The 20,874-nt window shown below is 32.1% G+C and overlaps 2 protein-coding genes across 4 annotated transcripts in view; one reads left to right on the top strand and one right to left on the bottom strand.

Moving 5' to 3' along the window:
* The window catches only part of LOC139518909 (elongation factor-like GTPase 1), a 62,194-nt gene that overhangs the window by 40,830 nt on the left and 490 nt on the right, over positions 1-20,874 (bottom strand). The gene's annotated exons all lie outside the window — the stretch shown is intronic.
* On the top strand, positions 3,204-19,549 carry LOC139518910 (stabilizer of axonemal microtubules 2-like). 2 transcript variants are annotated; one of them, XM_071310592.1, is made up of 6 exons: positions 3,204-3,286; positions 8,979-9,143; positions 14,020-14,193; positions 15,135-15,247; positions 15,851-15,937; positions 16,309-19,549. In XM_071310592.1, exons 2-6 carry the CDS (start codon positions 9,112-9,114, stop codon positions 17,250-17,252), a joined length of 1,350 nt encoding a protein of 449 aa, XP_071166693.1. In that variant the 5' UTR covers positions 3,204-3,286; positions 8,979-9,111; the 3' UTR covers positions 17,253-19,549. The 2 variants fall into 2 exon arrangements, with proteins under 2 accessions (XP_071166693.1, XP_071166694.1); XM_071310593.1 differs by lacking the exon at positions 3,204-3,286 and adding an exon at positions 7,311-7,436.

Raw genomic sequence — 20,874 nt, 5'->3', positions numbered from 1 at the left:
ATTACCTCCCTATAAACACATTAATGACCCAATAACAGGTAAAACAAAGTACCAAATAATAAATTTGTACAGAAACGCACAACAATATATCCGATTACAAGACTTAGAGCGATAGAAAAAAATGAATATATACCAGTACCAGAGACAAATTATTAATCTTAATCTACCATATACATGTATAGACCGCTTTCAAAAAATTAAAAATTATTAATATGTCACAGAAAGATAACTAACAACAAAACATAGACCCGGGCCGAATAAAATATATATATCATATATATGTGTTGTTCCAGTCTGAGACTACTGTGTTATAGTAGGCTCAGTTCCAGTTAGCCTACCTACCCTTCTTTATAGTCTCATAATAACCTACCCTAAATATTTTATTGCCATTTTTTCATTAAGCACTGTTAAAGTCAGAATGTTGCTCCATGGACTCAATGTAAAAAAAAACATAAAATAAAAAATCCATATCCTAACTTTTTTAAATTATACTGGAACCACACATACTATTCTATTTTGGCCTGAATAATTTTATACAAAAGTTGATAAAGAACAGATATAGAAATAAATACAAAAGATAGTGTACAAAAAGTTTAATGTGACTAGTTGAATTTAATATTGACCGGCACGGTCCGGTTTGAGATGAATAATATGAAAGACCCTACTCAGGATGTTCAATTTATGATTTTGTAATGTCAGATATTTTGTTCCTGTCAGTTATATGTTCAATTGTGTTGGGGAACAAATAGATTCTTTTTTTTAACTGTGTTTTGCATTTACTATGGAAACTGTTCGAATTTAAATGTCTTGTTTGTCTTTTTCGTGTGTGGTGGTCCGTTGATGAGATTAAATTTTATTTCTCCATGCATATGGTTAATAGATGTGAAAATTCTACTTCAATTTTCGAACATTTATCATTCCATAAATTCATATATTTGTTTCAATAAAAATCAATGAACTGATGGATATTGCTGCTTTAAAAACAAATTCAGCACTATTTACAATTGATTTATTATTACATATATATATATAGAAATTTAGTAAAAACTGTCGAGGTAACACCCATGAAACGTTGGTTTTCCTGGTTGAATTGTTTTACTCTTCTATATATAGCTTTCTTTTTTTTAGTTCTTTATAGCTTGCTGTTCGGTGTAAGCGAATACTGTTCTTGACCAATACTTGATTACGTTTTACACATGGAAAGATGTCTGATTGGCATGTGTGGTATAAATCTTATTTCTAAATAACATAAGGATAAAAAAAAGGTGGAAAAATTTGGTATAACATCTTTAAAAAATCCAAAAGGGGTCATGTTCCAAGCGTCTGTGTATAAAATAATGTAACTGTGCATGGGCGTGGATTCAAGTAAAACTAGAAAACTTGTCAAACTGTTCATTTCATGTTGCATAAACTTTTAATTTAAAAAAAAACAATACTTTATATGACGACCAAAAATTAATTTTGAAATCTTTACTCTTAGATGTAAGTAAAACGCGTGAGTGCCAAAGCTAGGCATATTATTTGATTTATATTGATTGATTGTTTGTTGGTTGCTTAACGTCCAGTAGCAAATAGTTAATGCATGTTCAGGACGAGAACAAGTTAACAATAAATACAATAGGTAGTCTTGTAATAGAGACCATCCGGGATGATGTTCGGGGAAATTTGGACTGCCACTGAAAAATGAGGATATATTGGATAGGGACAGAATTTTTTCCTTGCAACAGGCCACATACGGACCCCTCAAAGAGTTGTTGCAAGGGTTCTTAATGTTCAAAGAGCGTGGCAGTCTCTTTATACGAAGCATCGGATTTAACGTCCCCATTCTGACCGGACGTGGCTGCAAACTTGATACATCCCGCACAGCCAAACGGACACCCCACTTTGGCAAGCGTTTTACTGCCGGTCGGAAGAAGACCAATTGACCATATTTCGTTTCCCTAGTTACCCTTGGGGTTTATTTGATTTATAGACTGAGACGTAGAAATTTTATTTATTGTATAAATGAAACTTAATTGAAATTGTTAAATAAAATAAAGCGATGGATTTTAATCGTATCTTATTAATCTGCAGAGAATGGTTCTCATTTTATGTAGTATTGTTTTACAATTTATAAATATCGATTTTGTTTTTGTTTAGCGATGAGACTTTCACAAAACATTGAATTGAATTGAATTAAATTTGATTGAATTGTAATAGTAATTAACCACGAAGGTAATCAATAGGATTTTAAAAGCGAAATTGTTGCCAAGGGCACTATTCCATTCAGTGAACTTACCATGGGAAATGACCGAATCAAGGACTTATATCATTTTTATTTTCTTTTATTAAATAGTATTAAATAATGGATGTTGAACATCATCTAGGGGGGATACTCTTTCAAGTATCTTCAGGATGAGAATATCTCGAAAGGTCATGGAACCATACATAGGATATCTTTGTTAGATTTGGCATTGATTTGAGTTGATTTTGTTATAGAATCTAATGCCTCGTTCACACTTATATTTAATGCGAATCGAATTCGCTAATCGCGTTCACACACTCTTCTTTTTTGATTCGAATTCGCTAAATCGCATTATCCAACTCGCATTAGAAATGAGTTTTTTTTTTCAAGTAATACGAATTAAAAGTTAACGTCGTTCGGACAGTAAACATTGTAAAGCGACTTTGACGCGCATTGCAATTCGAATTAGAATTTTACATTTAGACGTAAAACGTTTTAAATGTGAATTAACTGACTAATTCGAACTAGTTAATCCGAATCGAATTCGAATTAAGTGTGAACGCAGCATCACCAAAAATCCTGTTTATTTGCTTATTCAAATTTAAGAATTCCTTAGACAAATTCGCGTAAATTTTGGAAATTTCTGTTTTTACTTCATGCTCTTCAACCTCGATCTCGTATTTGATTTTGCTTTCAACTCAGTCTTATATACAGTCAGTGTGTCAATATCAATAAGCATTTCTAAGTAAGTAAAGCAGGATTAACTGCCGAATATGTCATCCTAATAAATATACCCACTCAATTCTTCAAGGCATTGCAATTCGCGTCTGAAACACAATTATAAGCCTTTAACCAGGATCAGAATTATACTTACTTAGTTTTAAGTGACTAATTTCTGTACCTATTCGTCCTGTTTAAAAATAATAAACTAGGGATACAAACTAAACAGATATAATATAGTAAGTATACATGTGTTAGCCGGAGAGCATAGTCACTATGCTGTAACGTCACTGTAGTTGAACTAGAAACGTCGTCGCTACATGAAGATGGGTGGACGCTAAGGTAAGAACGAAGCTGAACATTTATTCTTTCTCCACTTTCAATGTGCGCAGTTGCTGCCTCACGCCCGATAAATTTGAATCAACTCCAAATACTCGCCTGGTCCCGTCTTTCCAGTTGTTTTCTCTCACTCCTTAATCTCTTTAACAAATTTCGTCTTATCAATTTCTCTAGGTTGTCAGATTGTCTGTAAGTGTTTTATTCTATTAATGCAATGCATTTGATTCATTTATATTGTCCACATGCTTTCAATCTCTCGGTGTATGAAGTAAAGGAGTAGGTCCGGTAAAGGCCGATTTTGGCCCCAAATTTCAGTTTCATCTAACGAGATATTTAGGACACTTTTTAAACACTTAAGTGTCTATTTCAATTGATTCGATTAGTTTATGTAAAAGATTTTAACTGATTCAGTCATTAAAAACGCTCCGATTGAAGCTTAAATATGAAAAATTTATCAAATATGCCAAAAAACGTCACTTTTCAGCTGGTTTTCGTCAAAAATGAAAGTGGCCGCATCCGTGTTCATCCTCAACCTTTATATATGTTATGTATTATCATCAAATACAATTTACATTTCAATATTATGAATGAACACGAATGCGGCCACTTTCATTTAAGACGGAAACCGTCTAAAATTTAACTAAAATGCTATAATTGTGAAGATTTCAGTAATTAAGCATGACTTTATGATGCTAGTACACGATATATGTACATTGTATTGTCAAAAACAGCACATATTTATGTAGCAGAAGCATTTACTTTCCAAAAAATAGCTAAAAGATTACATTTTCACAATTTTGCAAAACTGCCTAATTTTGGGGCCAAAAAGGGGTCTTACTGAACCTACTCCTTTCTTTTTGCCGAAAAAATATAAACCTTTATTTTATATATATCCTCATTCCATAACGATTATTACCGATCCAATTGCATTAGTTTAGTTAGTGTCAAGTTGATAGTTTTGCTTTAATTGCGATGGCCCTTTTAAATCGTTTAAGTTCCCATGGTGCAGGAGGTTCTTAAAAGTTCGTCGAACCGAAAGAACATGCAGGTTGAATATATAGAAGGATTCTCAATACGTACAGCGATCAAGGCACCCGAGTTTGAGTTTGGATGGATATTAAAGGTCATTATTAGTCCTTTGAGTCTACAATGCACCTATACTATAGATATGTTAAAAAAAACCAACTATATGAATAATCTGTATTGATCTGTATCAACTGTAGAATATTATTACAAAATAACCGAACTGACAAAGCAATACGACAACTGCATGCAAAATAACCATCCTAGAAACACCGATCTATTCCATTTACCACTGGAACTGTCATCAAAAACAAAAATCACCAGAACAATATTTGGACAAGGACAAAGTACTAGCAGACCAAATCATCAAACTTAACTTTAAAGTCAAAGAATTCATTGACAGCATAATCAGGTATTCACTTAAATTCTAAAATGACCTTCAGATAAAATCAAAATATAAAAAAGAGACAACCGAACATCAGGTTCAAGAAAACACTACAACTTTACAAAATATACGCAGTCACCATCCGCCCAGATAATTTGTTGGCTAAAACCTGGTTAATGAAAATCACTGACCAGACACAAACAAATTATTGAAACTAAGATCAACTAACAACTGTCGTTGTTTTCAGTCAGCCCCAGCAGTCAGCACGGGCTCATCCGAGTGAGTTTAAACCAACAGCAGCTTGATATTTATATGATGAAGACATAACCTTTGAAAGAGTTTAATTGAGCTCTTGAGCTGGCATTGTCAACGTGTATTTGTTCCACCTAACAGAGGTTCCAGTGGAAAATTTGTCATAATACCTGTACCTGATGGAACACATATACTATACTATTTATTGCGTTAGGAACATCTACTGTAATATTTATTCCTCTGGAAATAATTTTCCAGAATATTTTTTCCATTTGGAACTTATATTATATATGAAGGAACTTCTATTCCGTGACAGCATGACAGTAACTGCTAGTAGTCTGTTAATTTATGAATCATTAATTTGTCATTTTGTTATTTTCTTTTGTTACCTATTCTGACATCAGAATCGGACTTCTCTGAAACTGAGTTTTACTGTCAGTGTGCGTATTGCAGTGTGTTTGGTTTTTCTACCTTGGCTAGAGGTATAGTGGAAAGGTAGATATCTCGAGTTAACCCAGCATTTCTTCTTCTTCTTCTTTAGGTTTCTAGCGATCCTTCAATTATTGAAGATTATTCGCCGGGCGTCGACTATAAAATTTATAATTTACATTTTAGCAGGGGAAAAAAATCAAAAATAACAATATCAAGAAAAAACAAAATAACGTATGTACATTCAAAAAAATAAATTTTGATAAAACTATATACATTTGATAACAGAATAGTTAGGGATAGAATATGGGGATGAGAGCAGATTCTGTGATCATACTCTTAAATCCCTCTACTGTACTGCATGATACTATTTGTTGTGGCAGATAGTTCCAATTTATAATTGTTCGTGGATAAAAAGAATATTTATAACTGTCTTTAGATGTTTGTATTTGCCTAAATGAGTGCGGATTGCTATGTCTGGTTCTATTGTCTAGTGGTATCAAAAGGTTATGTGCATGCGCGTAGCTACGTTTACGTCAAAACGCCCGGGCGTACACTTGAATTTTGAAAATGAAAACAAAAATAAAATAAAATCAGAAAATCTGGTTAAAAGCACATCAGCCGTGTGATTCTTTTTGCAGAGGATTGTAATTGTGAATAAAAAAGGGACTGAATTTACTTTAATCAACTAGATCCTATTATAGATTTCTTCCAATTTACTGTAAAAGTCTGAATCTACTATGAATTCTGCTTACTTTTCTTATATTTATGCAATTCATTATCTGCTGAGATTCGATATGCGGTTTGCATTTTTTGTCGAGCCTGTGATTTATGTCTTAAAAGCGAGTCAAAGCGTCGTCGGCGGCGTCAATATTAAGATTTCGAATTGATAAAGTGTTTTGAATGGCTCTCCGTGAAATTTTACGAAAGTTGGAAGAAAAATGTTCATGATCAAAAGAGTATCCAGAGCAATATAATAATGCTTTAATTTTCCCGCATTTAACGGATAAAAGGTATTCTTTTTGCAATTAATAAGTGGTCACAGTTTGAGCTTAAAGTTTGTTTATTCTTAATTAAACATTTTACTACTTTGTCAAACCTTTATCGAATTTGATAAAAGTTTGAAAGAGGTTTTTAAAATTTTGAAAGCATTTGTTTACGTTTATTTTCTTTACGCAATTAATTGTTTTTTAATGATCAATTTATAAAACATCATAGATTGTCATGAAATATTAACACACTTAAATATTCTAGATCAAGAAAAAATATAAAAAGAGAATTTTAGTTTTTTTTTTAAACAATTTAAGGGACTGATAAACTGATTCACTTTTTGTGGGAAGAAATCATAGGTGTTCCAGGGAATTTTTATATTGCACCTGTTAGAATTAAATGTGCATGTCCATTAAAAGGTGCTTTTGTCGATTGTATGCTCACTCACGGCTCTCTTTAAACATATTTGAAAGTGATATTGGTTTGGACGTTTTCTCTAAAACCAATGACCACTAGCTTCCAGTTTAACACGATGAATAAGTTAAACATATTTCAAAATTAAACATAAAAATAAACCAATTAGATTCAAAGGTATGTTGCTATTAATGAATTTTTGCTGACAGGAATGGTAGATCTCATTCTCGATAACTCGATAGCTTTCGGGGACTTCGTCCCCTCGAAACCACTACCAGCAGGTGCTTTGACATTGAACGGTTGGCACCCCTTAGACCCTCGCCAAAGCTCGGGAGTACACGTAAAAATGACCCAGCTACGCCACTGATGTGTAGGGACTGCAACAATTTCATGAATAATTTTGTAGAAGAAAACAAGTCTGTAACGTAAGCGCCTAATTTCGAGTGGGTACCAATTTAGGTCTGTCATCATTTCAATAACGGCCGGGGCCGCGCTACCGCTCTCTTTGTATACGACGTCACTGACGTTACCTACTTTTCACTGAGTTCCAATACAAGTAACATATTGCAGTCAGACATCTTTCTTACTTCTCCTTCATGTGTGTCAGATACTACCAATCTACGTTTATTGTGTTTAATGACGGGAACAGCAAATGTAACGGTAAAGTTCTAAAGATTTTTTCAACAGATACTGTATACATCTTAAAAAGGGGGAGGGTATGGTTATTTTCTGAAAAATAATACTACTAGATGTGCGAGACGATATTTTTTTATATACATGTATGTACCATTTGGGAGCCACTGTCGTAAATTGTCTGCTCAAGATAATTGTTTGTTTTTAACAATGGCTGAGCCATAAGAGTTAATGTGTTTGGGCTAATCATCATTGTCATATATTGTATAAACTCGAACAACTTCGTAGAAGTGGAATTTGAACAAGCGATCCTCAGTTTAATAATTTTATTATGTTCAAAATATGCCACTTTTAATATTCTGCAGTGTATTTTTCAGACGGTTATATGTGACAAACTTATTAATATACAAGTGCGTATTAGTTTTACCTTTTCTAAGCAATCTATGTTTTAATTCTGCTATCATTGCTTTGCTTGCATGGCATGTGTATATGTGTGAATGTTGAACCGTATGTGTTCTTGCATGTTTGTCCGGTGTTTAAAGTCAGGGAAAAGTAAGAGTAAGAGGGTTAACTACCTTTTGTTATATATGTACTTTTATTGTGTCGGGATTTTTGTTAACTCGAAAGAGATTATCTTTAATTAAGTGACGGTTTGACCGAGACCACAATAGAAAATGAAGGGCAAAACATATGAAAGAATAGGCCAAAAACGGAAGGAAAAACAAAGAACAGAGGTGCTAATACATATATAAACTGATAAAGAATAGGTTATAGTAGGCTGGCAACACTGAGTATAAAAATTAGAGAACTTCTTTAATTACTCTAAGTTTCATGGTTCATTCATGGTTATAGTTAGGTTAGGGGATGTTTTAGGTTAGGGTCATGTTTTGGGGTTAGGGCTAGTCAACGGTTAGGAATGGGTTAGGGTAAGATTTGGGGTTATGAATAGTTTAGTGTAGCCGTTTATGGTTGGGACCCCTAAAGTAAAAGGAGCCTTTTGGCATATAAAATAAATGAATAAAGAAATGAAAGAATCCGCTCCATCCATGATCCGGCAGACCCTTTTGTATCCTTTTTACAGACTTTTGAATAGACACTCATTTGTTTTTGAATTTGAATTTGAATTTGAATTTGAATTTGAATTTGAATTTGAATTTGAATTTGAATTTGAATTTGAATTTGAATTTGAATTCATTACTTCAGTCTTGCCACTTAATGTCTTGTTTTACAATCATTGTGTATTGTAAATATAATCATTTATTTATCATTGTTTTTCTAACAAGGACGTATTTTTTGCCCTTTTCTACGGCCTGGTTTTCTCAAATAAAATATTGTATTTAGTAATCTTTTATTATAAATCCTTGGCTGATCTTGGTCATGCTATTAAGCAACTTTTTTTCTTTTTTTTTTGGGGGGGGGGGGGTCTCGTCTCATATCTGTGAACTTTGGTTGGATGAAATAACTCAGCGTGGACAGAAAAAATCTTTAAAAAAAAAAGCAAGATTTTAAAATTTCCCGCCAGTCTGTCTTTATATTATATCCCTTTAATATTTTTTCCCTTCCCGACAGGTTTGTCAACAGTTGCCATCCACCATTTTGATAAACACCTGTCAGGTGCGCTTAACGACGTTTGATTGAGGAGGAATACAACTGTGAGGAAGAGAGTCATACGAGTGCAATTCACAAGAAAAAAGTTATAAAAATGACGTCAAAATGTAACGAATGCATATGTGGGTAAGTCATCTGTCAAAAATAATCACCTGACTGTAAATGATATAAACCGTATACAGATCCATACACGTTAAAATTTACAGTTTTTTACATTAGAAAATCACCATGGTTTGTCAATTGTTTATAATACGATAGAGTCCTTATACCCTGCATGAATTCGTGTTTTGAATTATACTTATTTACACAGGAACCAATGAGATATATAAATATCTATATATTATAATATATATATGCGCAAACTAGAACATGTAATTTTATGCCAAATACATGTGTACATGGTGGGCTAAAAAGAATCCGTCCCTGCCAACCCAAAAATTATCCTACTGGTTTACATGCATCAATAAAAAATCTGACTCAGTCTGCAGTGGCGAACCTAGGGAGATCTAGGTGGTGGGTCGGTTAGAACCCCCCCTTTTTTTTTTACATCAACGGTTTTGAAAGGGTATATGGTTAGGACCCCCATTTTGAACTTGAACTATGGTATAACTGTGTGTTGTCATCATAGAATTATTGCTGTGATCAAGTTTTTAAACATTAATAGGCTATTTGCCAATTCCTGTAATTGACCCTGTAATTAGAGATCCCTCTTTCAGTTGTCTCCCTTATGAGGGACATTAATTTTCATTTATATTGGAGAGCTAGCAGAACGAGCAAATTAACCTGTGCGTAATGTAAGTAATCTTTAACGGTTTTCAAATCATTTAATTACATTAATTTGTTGTTAATATGAATACTTTTGACATCAGAAATTAATTTTTTATGAAAAATTAGTTAAACCGCTGATACATCACTTTCAATTCACCCTACTTTGCATTGGCAAAAGCCAATTTTGTCCAGTATTGTCTACGATTGACAAAGAGAAGTAATTTGTTAAAAAAGTGTGTAATAACACAATCAAATCGGTAATTGGCAAATTGACTCTTTGTGGGGGGCAAGACCTTTTTCGAGGCTTCAGGATCAGGCGTTTTTAAGCTCTGAATTTCGGGATGTCAGGATTTAAATTTCTTTAAAATCAGGACCTCAGGATTTCATATTTTAAAGCCAGGGATTTCGGGATCTGGACCCCTCTGACCACCCCCCCCCCCTCCCCATTAATGTACATGTACATCCATTTCAATACAAATATATATATTAGGCTATTTCTGAAATCATGTTTCCATCAGAAAAGATCGTCAATTTTGCATGCCTTTTATTGCATCATTTTCCAGATAGAAGGCGTGCCTGTATCCCTGCTCTATAAAGTATCAAACACTTTCAGAATCATCATTCTGCAGGGTAGTAAAGAAGTAATTTGGGTTTTGTGTAGTACTTAATCTGAATTCCCGTACAACTGAAGGAAGGGAGACCAACTTATTAGATTTTTTTTAAATTTCCAAAATATTTTTTGTAGTATAAAATGAAACTTTTTCACCCATTTGCTCAACATGTGTTGAAAGTGAAAATGCCTACATTTTGGTCATGTGGTGATGCCCATGTTGGAAGTCACATGCCAGATTCAACTAACTACTGTATCCTGCAACTGGTGTATTAATAGATGTCAAATGTATGCGACTTAGGCCAGGAAAATCATGTTGGTTTTCAGGTTTATATACTGAATGAGAAAAAATACACTTTCTTTAAATTTTTTTTACTATCCCCAGAGACTCTGCATGAACATAGCTTGGATAAATGTCAGGGATCTCCATGGCCTGTTTAACGATGGCGCCCCGCCATCGTTCAAATGTCTTGCGCCATCTTATCAAATGTCTTGCGCCATCGTCAAATGACTTGCGCCATCGTTAAATTGTCTTGCGCCATCGTTAAATTGTCTTCCGCCATCTTTCAAAACTTCATCGTTTTTTGCAGCCCGACGCCATTATTTTTATCAATTATAATCAAATGCATGTAATTGCATAACCCTTAGGCTTTTTATGTTATAATCCAATACAGTTCTAACGAATTAATCAACTAAGTTTCAGCAAATGATTATGATAATTTAGATTAAATAAATAAATTAATAATCCAGTTACAAAGAAAACAGTTTAACAAGTCGAACACGTGCTTTATTTTGACTTACGCAATCAGAATCCCCCTTTTTTAAGAAATACAAAATAAGACGCAAAACAGTAAATATTATTTCATTGCAAATAACTCGAGTACTGCTGTAACGATAATTTAGAATTACTTTAAAAGTTTAAAAGTAAAAACTTAAAAATATTTCCTGTAAAGAAATATCGTATCGTAATTCCGAATTCATTTCGTATACATGTATTACCAGATTACATTCAAATTGTTACATCCGCGTTTCGGGTTTCTATTCAGACTCAAAAGATGCATGTTGCACAGCATCAATTTGCCAGATAAAGTCATTAAAAACCTTTTCATTTGTCAATGTTTGCTTTACAAATCTCTTTAACATTTTACATAACCCGTACGAATCGTTTTGGCATTGATATCATAAAACATTTAGATATATACAAACATAATGTTTGGCACAAACCTGTTTGGTCTTTATGGTAACTTTTATCTTTATTATTGACATTAAACACTTGAAGTAATCTAGTGGATGTTTTGATCACCATTTATTACCCAGTGCGGCAGTAGAGTATGAAGCATCATTTAAATTTTTTCTCATCAGTTTGCCAATTATTTGGGTATGATTTACTTTCTTATGGCTAGTTTTACTAGCTTTTATTCATATGTTATATTCAGGAAGCTGCTAACCCAAATCAAAGGTTATATATATCTCTCAGTCTTTCCTAAAGAGTAATATTATAGGACTGAAGTCCCTGGTTGAAGATATGACATCTGACTAGTGGGTTAGCTCCCATTTCACAATTCTTTTAAAAAATTTATTCTTTTAAAAAGATAAAGCTGACTAATTTTCATTACTATATTTAATTTTGACTTTGCCTTTTGATAGGTGGTTATGATTGCAGAGTCCTGCTTGAATTTCACATGTCCTATTTCATATCCACTGGTTTTATTTATTGTTAGTTAAGTGGTTGAGACCTTGACATTGCTTTATACTTGGGCATTTGGCGACTTTGTGGCATGATTTAGAGTTCTATTTTATTTTTTTGGTAAGCAATATATTTATGTAGACAGAATACCAGGCATTGTATGAATAACAATAATTTTAGAATTGTTCTTAAACAGGATGTGTTAGATGCTGGATATATATACAGATGTAGGTTAACTTTGGTATCTTGACCAAAACGGTAAAATTACTCCTGGCATTCCATTTGCCATATTAAAATTGTCTATATTTTATTGACAGATTGTCTTTCTAGGTAGAATTAAGATTTCACAGGGCCAAATAAAAATTCTGGAAATCTGGAAATTGAAACCCATTGTTTTAGTGAGCACTGATCTTGGCTGTGTCACACATGAATTATTTTATTCAAATTATAGGTATCATCATCAGATTGATTTTTTGAATGAGTAAGTAGTTGTGTCCCATGTAAATTGTTTGCTTCAGCAAATGATCAACACACCTCTAACGAATTATTTTAACGTTTAATGTCATGTCAATATATTTGTTTATCCAATATATGATTTGTATATTTTAAACATGTATCTAATGTCAAGAATCATACCCGTAGCCAGGGGGGTTTGGGGGGTTGGGACGAACCCCGCCTTGAAAACAAATAAGGACTGTTAAAGTCATCATTCTGTTCGAATTGTGACATTTAAAGTCGAGTTTTTGAGGCCAAATAACCCCCCTTTGGAAATTTCTGAGCTACGGGCCTGAGAATGCATGACATGTGGATATACATGTACATGTCACTGGCTTTTTTTTCATCTACTTGTAACGTACACATTTGTGGCTCATCTGTTTTATTTATTTATTCATTATATTGTATATTAAGAGTTCAAGTCAGCATTATTCAAACATGTTAAACAAATATCTTTCATAAAAATTATTCAAATATTTATTCATGTTGTTTCAGTTTCATTTTCTTCATCAAAGTAATTTTATAATAATGTACTATATAGAGTAATGTACTTGACTACTACAATGATTATGTACAAATGTACCAATTAAATTTAGATACGTGTAACTGAAATAAAGCCAAATTTAAAATGTTTACAAATATTTGAGAAAAAAATACGGACATAAATGATCAGAAATGGACTTTTTGGTCTCCCTGGCATAATTTTACTAGCTGCAATCATTAGCAAGTAGTCAGTTCAGCTACATTTGGTCATAGAACATGTAGAAGGGTTATTTTCTTAACTTGGCAAAAACTCCTAATAAAAAAAATAATAAACAGAATAATACACACTGGAGTAGGTCTTCTTGCTTCGTTAACTGTAAAAAGTTGTATTTATTTTACGATTTGATTTGAATGTTCTGAGTAAACACTTTGTTTTAAAGTGTGGTCTAAATGACTCTTTTACACCTGATCTTGTAAAACCAATGATCCAAAGCCCTGATTAACATTTAAGGATTTAAATATGTTCCATATATTTAAATAGATATTAACTAGTAGATTAACCTGAATAGAATTTGTTTTGGTTGTATAACTGGAGTTGTTATTAATAAAGAGCTGTATGTGCAGTATTTATATATACATGTATATGCTGTTTGATAAAACATTTTCATTTTTTAAAACTATTGCTGTATTTTAAAATTTGAATTATCTCCCTTTAGTAGGAATGTGAGATTTTTGATAATTCACTTTATTTTAAATATTATCATTCATAATTCATCAGAAATATTTTTACAATTAAAATTATTTGGTTATCAATATTTTTTTCAGTACAATGTATTCCTCATTATCATTACAGGAAAAACTGATCATTACACACATTTTTAGAATTCTGATCTTGTTCCAGTTAATTATACTGTTGTACTTTATGCGATTCTGAATTAGGGATATTTTTTGTTTTTTAGGAAGCATACCAGGCCACATGTACACACAGATGTTATTGGTCGTGGAGACCCCTCCCAGAAATCAACAGAATACAATCAGACATACAAACAGCACCCACTTACGATGAGGGAAAGCTTCAAACCAAATGCAGAGGCTATGCAGGGTGGAAGTTTTGAGGATAGAACCACAAATAGGTATGTATTATATACCACCTCTGGAAGACTTTATTTATATTATATGTACAAAAAGGTACATGATGTAGAACACTATATGTACTCAGCAACTTTCAATTAACTAATGAATTTATAGTGTGAAACTTAGAGTGTGTAGTGATACAAATGTACATGTAGTGCTTTATAAGCTTTTAATGGCGAAGCTTGTAGGGACTATATCACTGCTGTCAATGGACTATAGTTTTTTAATTATGTTTTCCTGTATTTTCCACAAATTTTCTAAATATTAAATTCATTTTCATTGGGCTTGCATACATGTAGCTTGAAAAAAGGAATAAGATTACAGAAAGTTTCAAATATTAATATTTTTTTCATTTTACAAGATTTCAAAATGTTATTGACTTCATTTTCATTTCAAATATCAGGAATACTTATCCCCATCTCTGCAAGTTTTAACAGGTCAATTTAAAAGTAATTTGTCAAGAATATCATAGGTCAATGTTTTTATTCACACTTAATGTATACATATACAGACAAAAGGCCTGACGGTCATTAGTTTGGACATGGTAAGAAAATTAAATGTTAAACAATAGAATGATTTGTTGTTGTCTTTTGGATGTTTATTTAATGTTACTTTTAAAGTTGGAAATATGTAAATACAAAAAAAATCCATTTTTATGGAGTCTAAGTGGCCAAAACAAAACTTAAGAATTTTAAGATTTTAGATTGAGTAGTAAAATTTTAACAACTTTGTGACTGAACACTCTTCTTTAACATTCACATTTTTCAAATTATTAATATTTTTTTTCTTTCTCTTAAATTGAGTTTTATTGATATTTTAAATACAAATTAAAAAAGAGCTGTTATATTACTTTTTGTGAATAGTTTAGTTTGATTTCTAGACAAAATAAAAACAAGTTAGTTAGAGAATCAGCTATATGATAATATGATTTAATTTGCAGACAAGATTACATCAAGCATCCAATGGAGAAACCATTTGTAAGGGTACCAGATCAGTACCAAAGACCTGATGGTGCAATGGATGGAATGACATCTTATAATAAAGATTTCACAAGTAAGTTTTGGTTAAAATAATCATTTATACAATACTCCCAGGGGGGTTACTGACTATCCTTTTGGGTATAACTGTGCAGACAGCACTTGCCAAATCATACCCTGTTCTAACCAGAAACATGGAAAAATATACCCTGTTCTAAACAGAAATATTGAAAAACATACTCTGTTCTATACACTCAGAAAATGTATACCCTGTTCTGGACGGTATAAAATAGAAGCAGTTCTAGACCCGTGTTCTAGACTGTATCTTAAACAGTTAAATAAGCAATCCTGTTCTAGACAATTAATTTGTTTAAAAAAAAAGACCGTTATCACCAGCAAGGCATGAACAAACAACCCTGTTCTAACCAGCAGGACATGAAAAAGTGACCTTGTTCTAACCAGCAGGGCATAAAAAAAGTGACACTGTTTTGCGGCACACACATACCACTAAAAATATAGGAAGTTCCTTTTTTGCTAGTTTTTCTTGTTCACCATTTGATCTAATTAGTACATGTGTCATATCTACTTAGCTTTTATTTTGAACCATAAATTAATTGTTCTAAGCATTTTTAACACAACTTAAAATTTTCAAATTCACATCTTTGATATTTTTTTACAGAGAAAATGGCACCACCTGCCACACAGATTCGACATGATGGTCAGAAGATGCAAGGTGGAAAATTTGAAGGGGAACCAACATATAAATGTAAGTGTATGATTGATTTTAGAAAAAGTTATCTGAATTATTTACCAATCAAACTCTATATCTTATTTATGGATTTGATCTTACAAAAATACAGATTGAAACTACAATAACATATAAAACTTAAAAGTATGTTTTCAATGTTGTATCATAAAATTTGTCAAAATAAATTTTTAAGTAATCAGTAGTTGATTGCAAATTTTGTCTCCAAACAGTTATAGACAATGCATGCAATGGGAACATTTGTATTATTCAATCTATCATAGTAATGAACTTTACATTGTGTTTTATATTATGTCTGTCTGTCCAATGAATTTAAAGAAAACACCAGCATGTTACTTTTTTTTGTATCTAATTTACTTTTTTGATTTCAGCTGATTATAAGAAATGGGATATGTCTGGTCGTCCAGGACCTTATGTTAGTAAAGATGCATGGGTACAACCAACCGCCAGATTTGAAGGACAGACAACTATGAATCATGATTATCGTAAATATGCCCAGCTTCCTCGCCAATCAATGAAACCCCAAGAGGCATCAAAATTATCTGATGCACCATTTGCTGACAATACTGATTACAGGCAATCCTATCAACCACATGCTCTAGGGCCAAAGTTTGTACGGGAAAGAGAGCAGTACAAAGCACCAGGTGTACCCTTTGATGGTGTCACCACATTTAAAAGAGACTACAGGGGACCGGTTGGTGAACTTACAAAAAGTTTCAAGCCAGATAATCAAGCATTCTCGTCAGGTCAGCCATTAGAAGATTTAACAACCAACCGTAAAGATTATATCAAATATCCAGCATCCAAGCCATATGTTCACGTTCAAGACGGTTACAAGAAACCAGAAGGTGATATGTTCATGCAAACTACCCATAATTCAACCTATAGAGAATTGCCATTGGCTAGAAATGCCTTAATGAGACCAACAGATGCTGGAAAAGTTTCCAATGCACCTTTCGATGGTACAACAAATTATGCACAGAACTACAAACAGTGGCAGGTGAGGAGAGTGGAACAGCCTGCTAGAGATGGGTACCATCCCAACAATGCCCCATTTGAAGGCATGTCAACACAGAAAGCCCACTACATTCCACATGGAATGGTACCAAATCGATCCTTCAAACCAGATAACACAGCCCTCCAAAGTGATGCTCCGTTTGAAGATAGTACCATGTACCGTCAAGATTATGTTCCCAAACCACGTCCATTATGCCCATGTTACGACTCCAGTGCTCCTAATGTAACATGCGCTAGACATAATGTAATTCAAACAGTTACTAAATTACCTCAAGGAATGGCTGTCAGAGTAGCATAGACTAGCTTTATTGTACAATGTCTTCATGTTAAAGAATAATAGTAGGTTCAGTTCAAGTAAAAGATGCTTTCTGCTTATATTTGAGATGTTTTTGGGGTACAAGTAGGGTACAAGAATGGATAATATATATATGATATGTGAACCTAACTCATATTTCATAGCTTTGTATTTTCATTAGAAAAAGAAGAATAAATATTTTTGTAGATGAAAAAGGTTTTCTGGGAAAAAAGTGATAATTTTTTGATAATTACTAACATTAAAAACATACGCATATCTTGGGATAGTACTTCAGTCAAAATACTCTTCCTCAAAATGACTGTGTTTTACTTTTAAATTACATTATCACCAGTTTGCAATAAATAGTGCTGCAGTGTATATTAATTGTCATACACCCAAATCATATATTCACTGTCTAATCACAGCTCATAACTTTTTTTTATCTCATCAATTAAAATAATGTTATGATTTGAAGTACACCCATTATGTTTTTTTCTGGGGGAAAAAAAAATCATGGGAAAAATTGTTTGTGTTGAAATCCTTTAGAATAGGTGTTGTATATATAGAGTAGAAAAATAAAGCTCTACAATGCTGAGTCTGTGATATAAATCTGATGAAACATTTTGTATTCAGTTAATACAAACAGAAATGAGACATCGATTTTTGACTTTTTTTGTAAATAATATTAATGATTCATATTAAGAATTTTGTTGTACTTTGCAATTGTTTGTTATACACATAAGATCTATTTTTATTCTTTTAAATCAGAATTCCTGCCAACATTTCAGGTTTTCATTTTATACATGTAAATCCTATTTGTTACAGAGAGCTTTAAGTGTTTTGTATTTGTTTTGTTTTTGTTGAAGCATTATAAACAGATATAGTTTAGTACACACATAATGTGCCAAACTTGTTGTTGTGTTTGTAGATATATATTCTGGATATATGACATTTTGTTGTGATTTCTTTTAAAAACAAAGAAATTTCAACCTCTACAACATTGGCAATAATCTCCTCTTCATTTCATATATATGTAAAGAGAATGTTTGTTATACAAATGAATTAATTAAACTGATTAAAATTCAAATTATCTCCCTTAAATGTTTTTTTGTTTTTGTTTTTGTCAAACTCCTCAGTTACCAGACTAAATATGTAAATTGATGGACATAAAAGTCCTCTGTAATTATTTTTTATGTGCTTATTTATTTCAAAGGACTTAACAGTTGTGATATAATACAACAAGAAACAATCTTCTGCCATATTTTCTTACATATGTGTTTCTCTTTTTGTGAAGCGAAAAATGTAATGTCTTTGTTTTAAATGTATAAGTTATTTGGCCTTATTGTAGATATAATGATTAATATATATATTCAGGTAGTATAATTTATGTTGATTTTTTTTTGTCATTTATTTTAACATTCCATGTGTCTTATTTTTATTCATTAAATCCTTACAGTTCTGTTATGAACAGTATTATATTTATTTGGTTCACAAATTTTTAATAATTCTACAAAATAGTACAATTACAGTTCAAATCTGCTGACCATGCTGACAGTATTCAATGCACAATGACAGTATTGATAGCTAGATTGTTAAGATAAGCTAATCATGAGGAAAACAATGAAATTATCTCAGAAATTTATCACTGGGATAATCATTAAACCATTTTTTACAAATAATTGATGCTGATAACTTGAATTGAAAATTAAAGAATATAAAATTTTCTATGAGTATAAAATGTTAGAATTTTAAAGTATCACCAATTTCATTTAAGCTCATAAGTATTTAAGTGCTATGATATCTTTTCATTATAAGTTTTTTTTTAAGAAACAAAAAGAGTTTAATAAGTCATTTAACATGATGCATTTAATACCACATCTTCACCTGCTAAGTTCTGCTGTGAAAAAGTTTATTTTTGTGGTTTGTTGATCTTATAAACATTCCTCATGTTCAAGTTGTTGCATTTAGCAAAAAAGATGACATCAATTCGAGATAGTGATATATTTTAAGATTATTACAAAAACATTCCTGAATTTCAAAATGATTATTGCTGCATTTTTTTACATACAAGCTGCTTTTTCTAAGTCATTCGCTATATTATTTTTAGATAATATTTATATATTATTTTTGTGATAATTTTACAAGATAAAGCATTTGTATATTTTTTTTATTAACAATCTGTCTAGATTAATTTTAATTAACACCTATGTATTTTTACAACCTATTGATTTTATGATCCTTTACAAATAAAATGTCAGTATATATATCATATGTAGATATTAAACTCTTAAAAAAATGCACTGCTGTTTTTGTTCCTTTAAGATCAATGAACTTTCTAGTTTTTACATAGAACATCTGTATATTGTAGGAAACTCCCATTTTGAAATTATATTTTTAGAATAATCACCCTTTAAACAGCTGCTTGAACCCATTTATGTGGGATAACTAATGCAGAAAGTCAGTGACATTTACATCTAGACCTTAGCTCTGCCTAGTTGATCCTAGTTGCTAGTAATTGTTGTCTCATCTGCACCACAAGACAAGGATATCAATTCATCAGCAGTTTATTGGGCAGTGTTTACTTTCTATAGCTTGGTCTGTTTCTCATATACTATTAACAATAGGATGACCAATGGACTATGAAACCATGGCCATAATCAGATGAACCTTGTCAAACAGACATGTACTCATTCAATTTGTTCAGGGTTTCAGAGAATCAAGAGCTGAAGAGAGATGTCAACAATTCAGAAGATATTGCAATACTTAATATAGCTAACCTTTTGCTTATATTAAATGAACTAAACCCTACACAATTATAAAAAAACCGTTGATCAATGGAGGTCAAGCCATCAAGGTCAAATGAACCATGTCAGAAACATTGCTAGCCTACTAATAATAGTATCTGAGAAATGGACATTATGATGAAACCTTTCTTTGAACAAACCTACAATGCACATTAGGTCAATTTCAGCGAATTGTGGCAAACCAACATGTACATGGGCCTTAAAATCATTATGCATACTCAATAAAGTTTACCTTTTGCCATTGCATTGAGCAATGAACTCAGAAAAACCTTATAGATGGGTCTCAGTTTCAGCTGATATAATTCATGACATTGATGACTGCTTGGATTCTAGTTACTAGTTGTCCACTACACACACAATAAAAAAACCAAGCATATTAACCTATATGAAAAGGCCATACATGATAATTACAAATTGCACACAAGTAAAAAAAAGTTATTTTGTATCTATGTGCTGGATACCAAACTATATATGTGAACTTTGCCATTTGAGTAGGGACTTTCCGTTTAGAATTTTCCTCAGAGTTTTTATTTTTACTATATTTTTTTCGAAAAATGTATGACTAAAATCCTCATATGGTGTGATCAATATTGGAGGTTAGAGAATTGAATGTACATTGGATAACATTCTACAAAGATTGTACCGATTTCTTAACTGATGATGATGAAGTTTCTTTATGGCAAATGTCGCACTACAGACATCATTTTACACATCGGTGATCAGAGAAAACAAATTCAAGGTCAAATGAAACTTTCTTGCCAGCCATGAACAAATCATAATCATTTTATATGTTATGTGGCTGACCCATTGATTATAGTATC

This window comes from Mytilus edulis, chromosome 4 (assembly GCF_963676685.1).
Source record: "Mytilus edulis chromosome 4, xbMytEdul2.2, whole genome shotgun sequence".
In the NCBI taxonomy this organism is placed as follows: domain Eukaryota; kingdom Metazoa; phylum Mollusca; class Bivalvia; order Mytilida; family Mytilidae; genus Mytilus; species Mytilus edulis.
This window is presented reverse-complemented; position numbering and strand designations above follow the sequence as displayed.

Excerpts from the sequence above, each read along its gene's own strand:
- LOC139518910 (XM_071310592.1), top strand. The coding sequence starts at position 9,112 with ATGACGTCAAAATGTAACGAATGCATATGTGG. Across the intron at positions 9,144-14,019 it reads TGTAACGAATGCATATGTGG|GAAGCATACCAGGCCACATG; the intron begins GTAAGTCATCTG and ends TTTGTTTTTTAG. Across the intron at positions 15,248-15,850 it reads TTATAATAAAGATTTCACAA|AGAAAATGGCACCACCTGCC; the intron begins GTAAGTTTTGGT and ends ATTTTTTTACAG.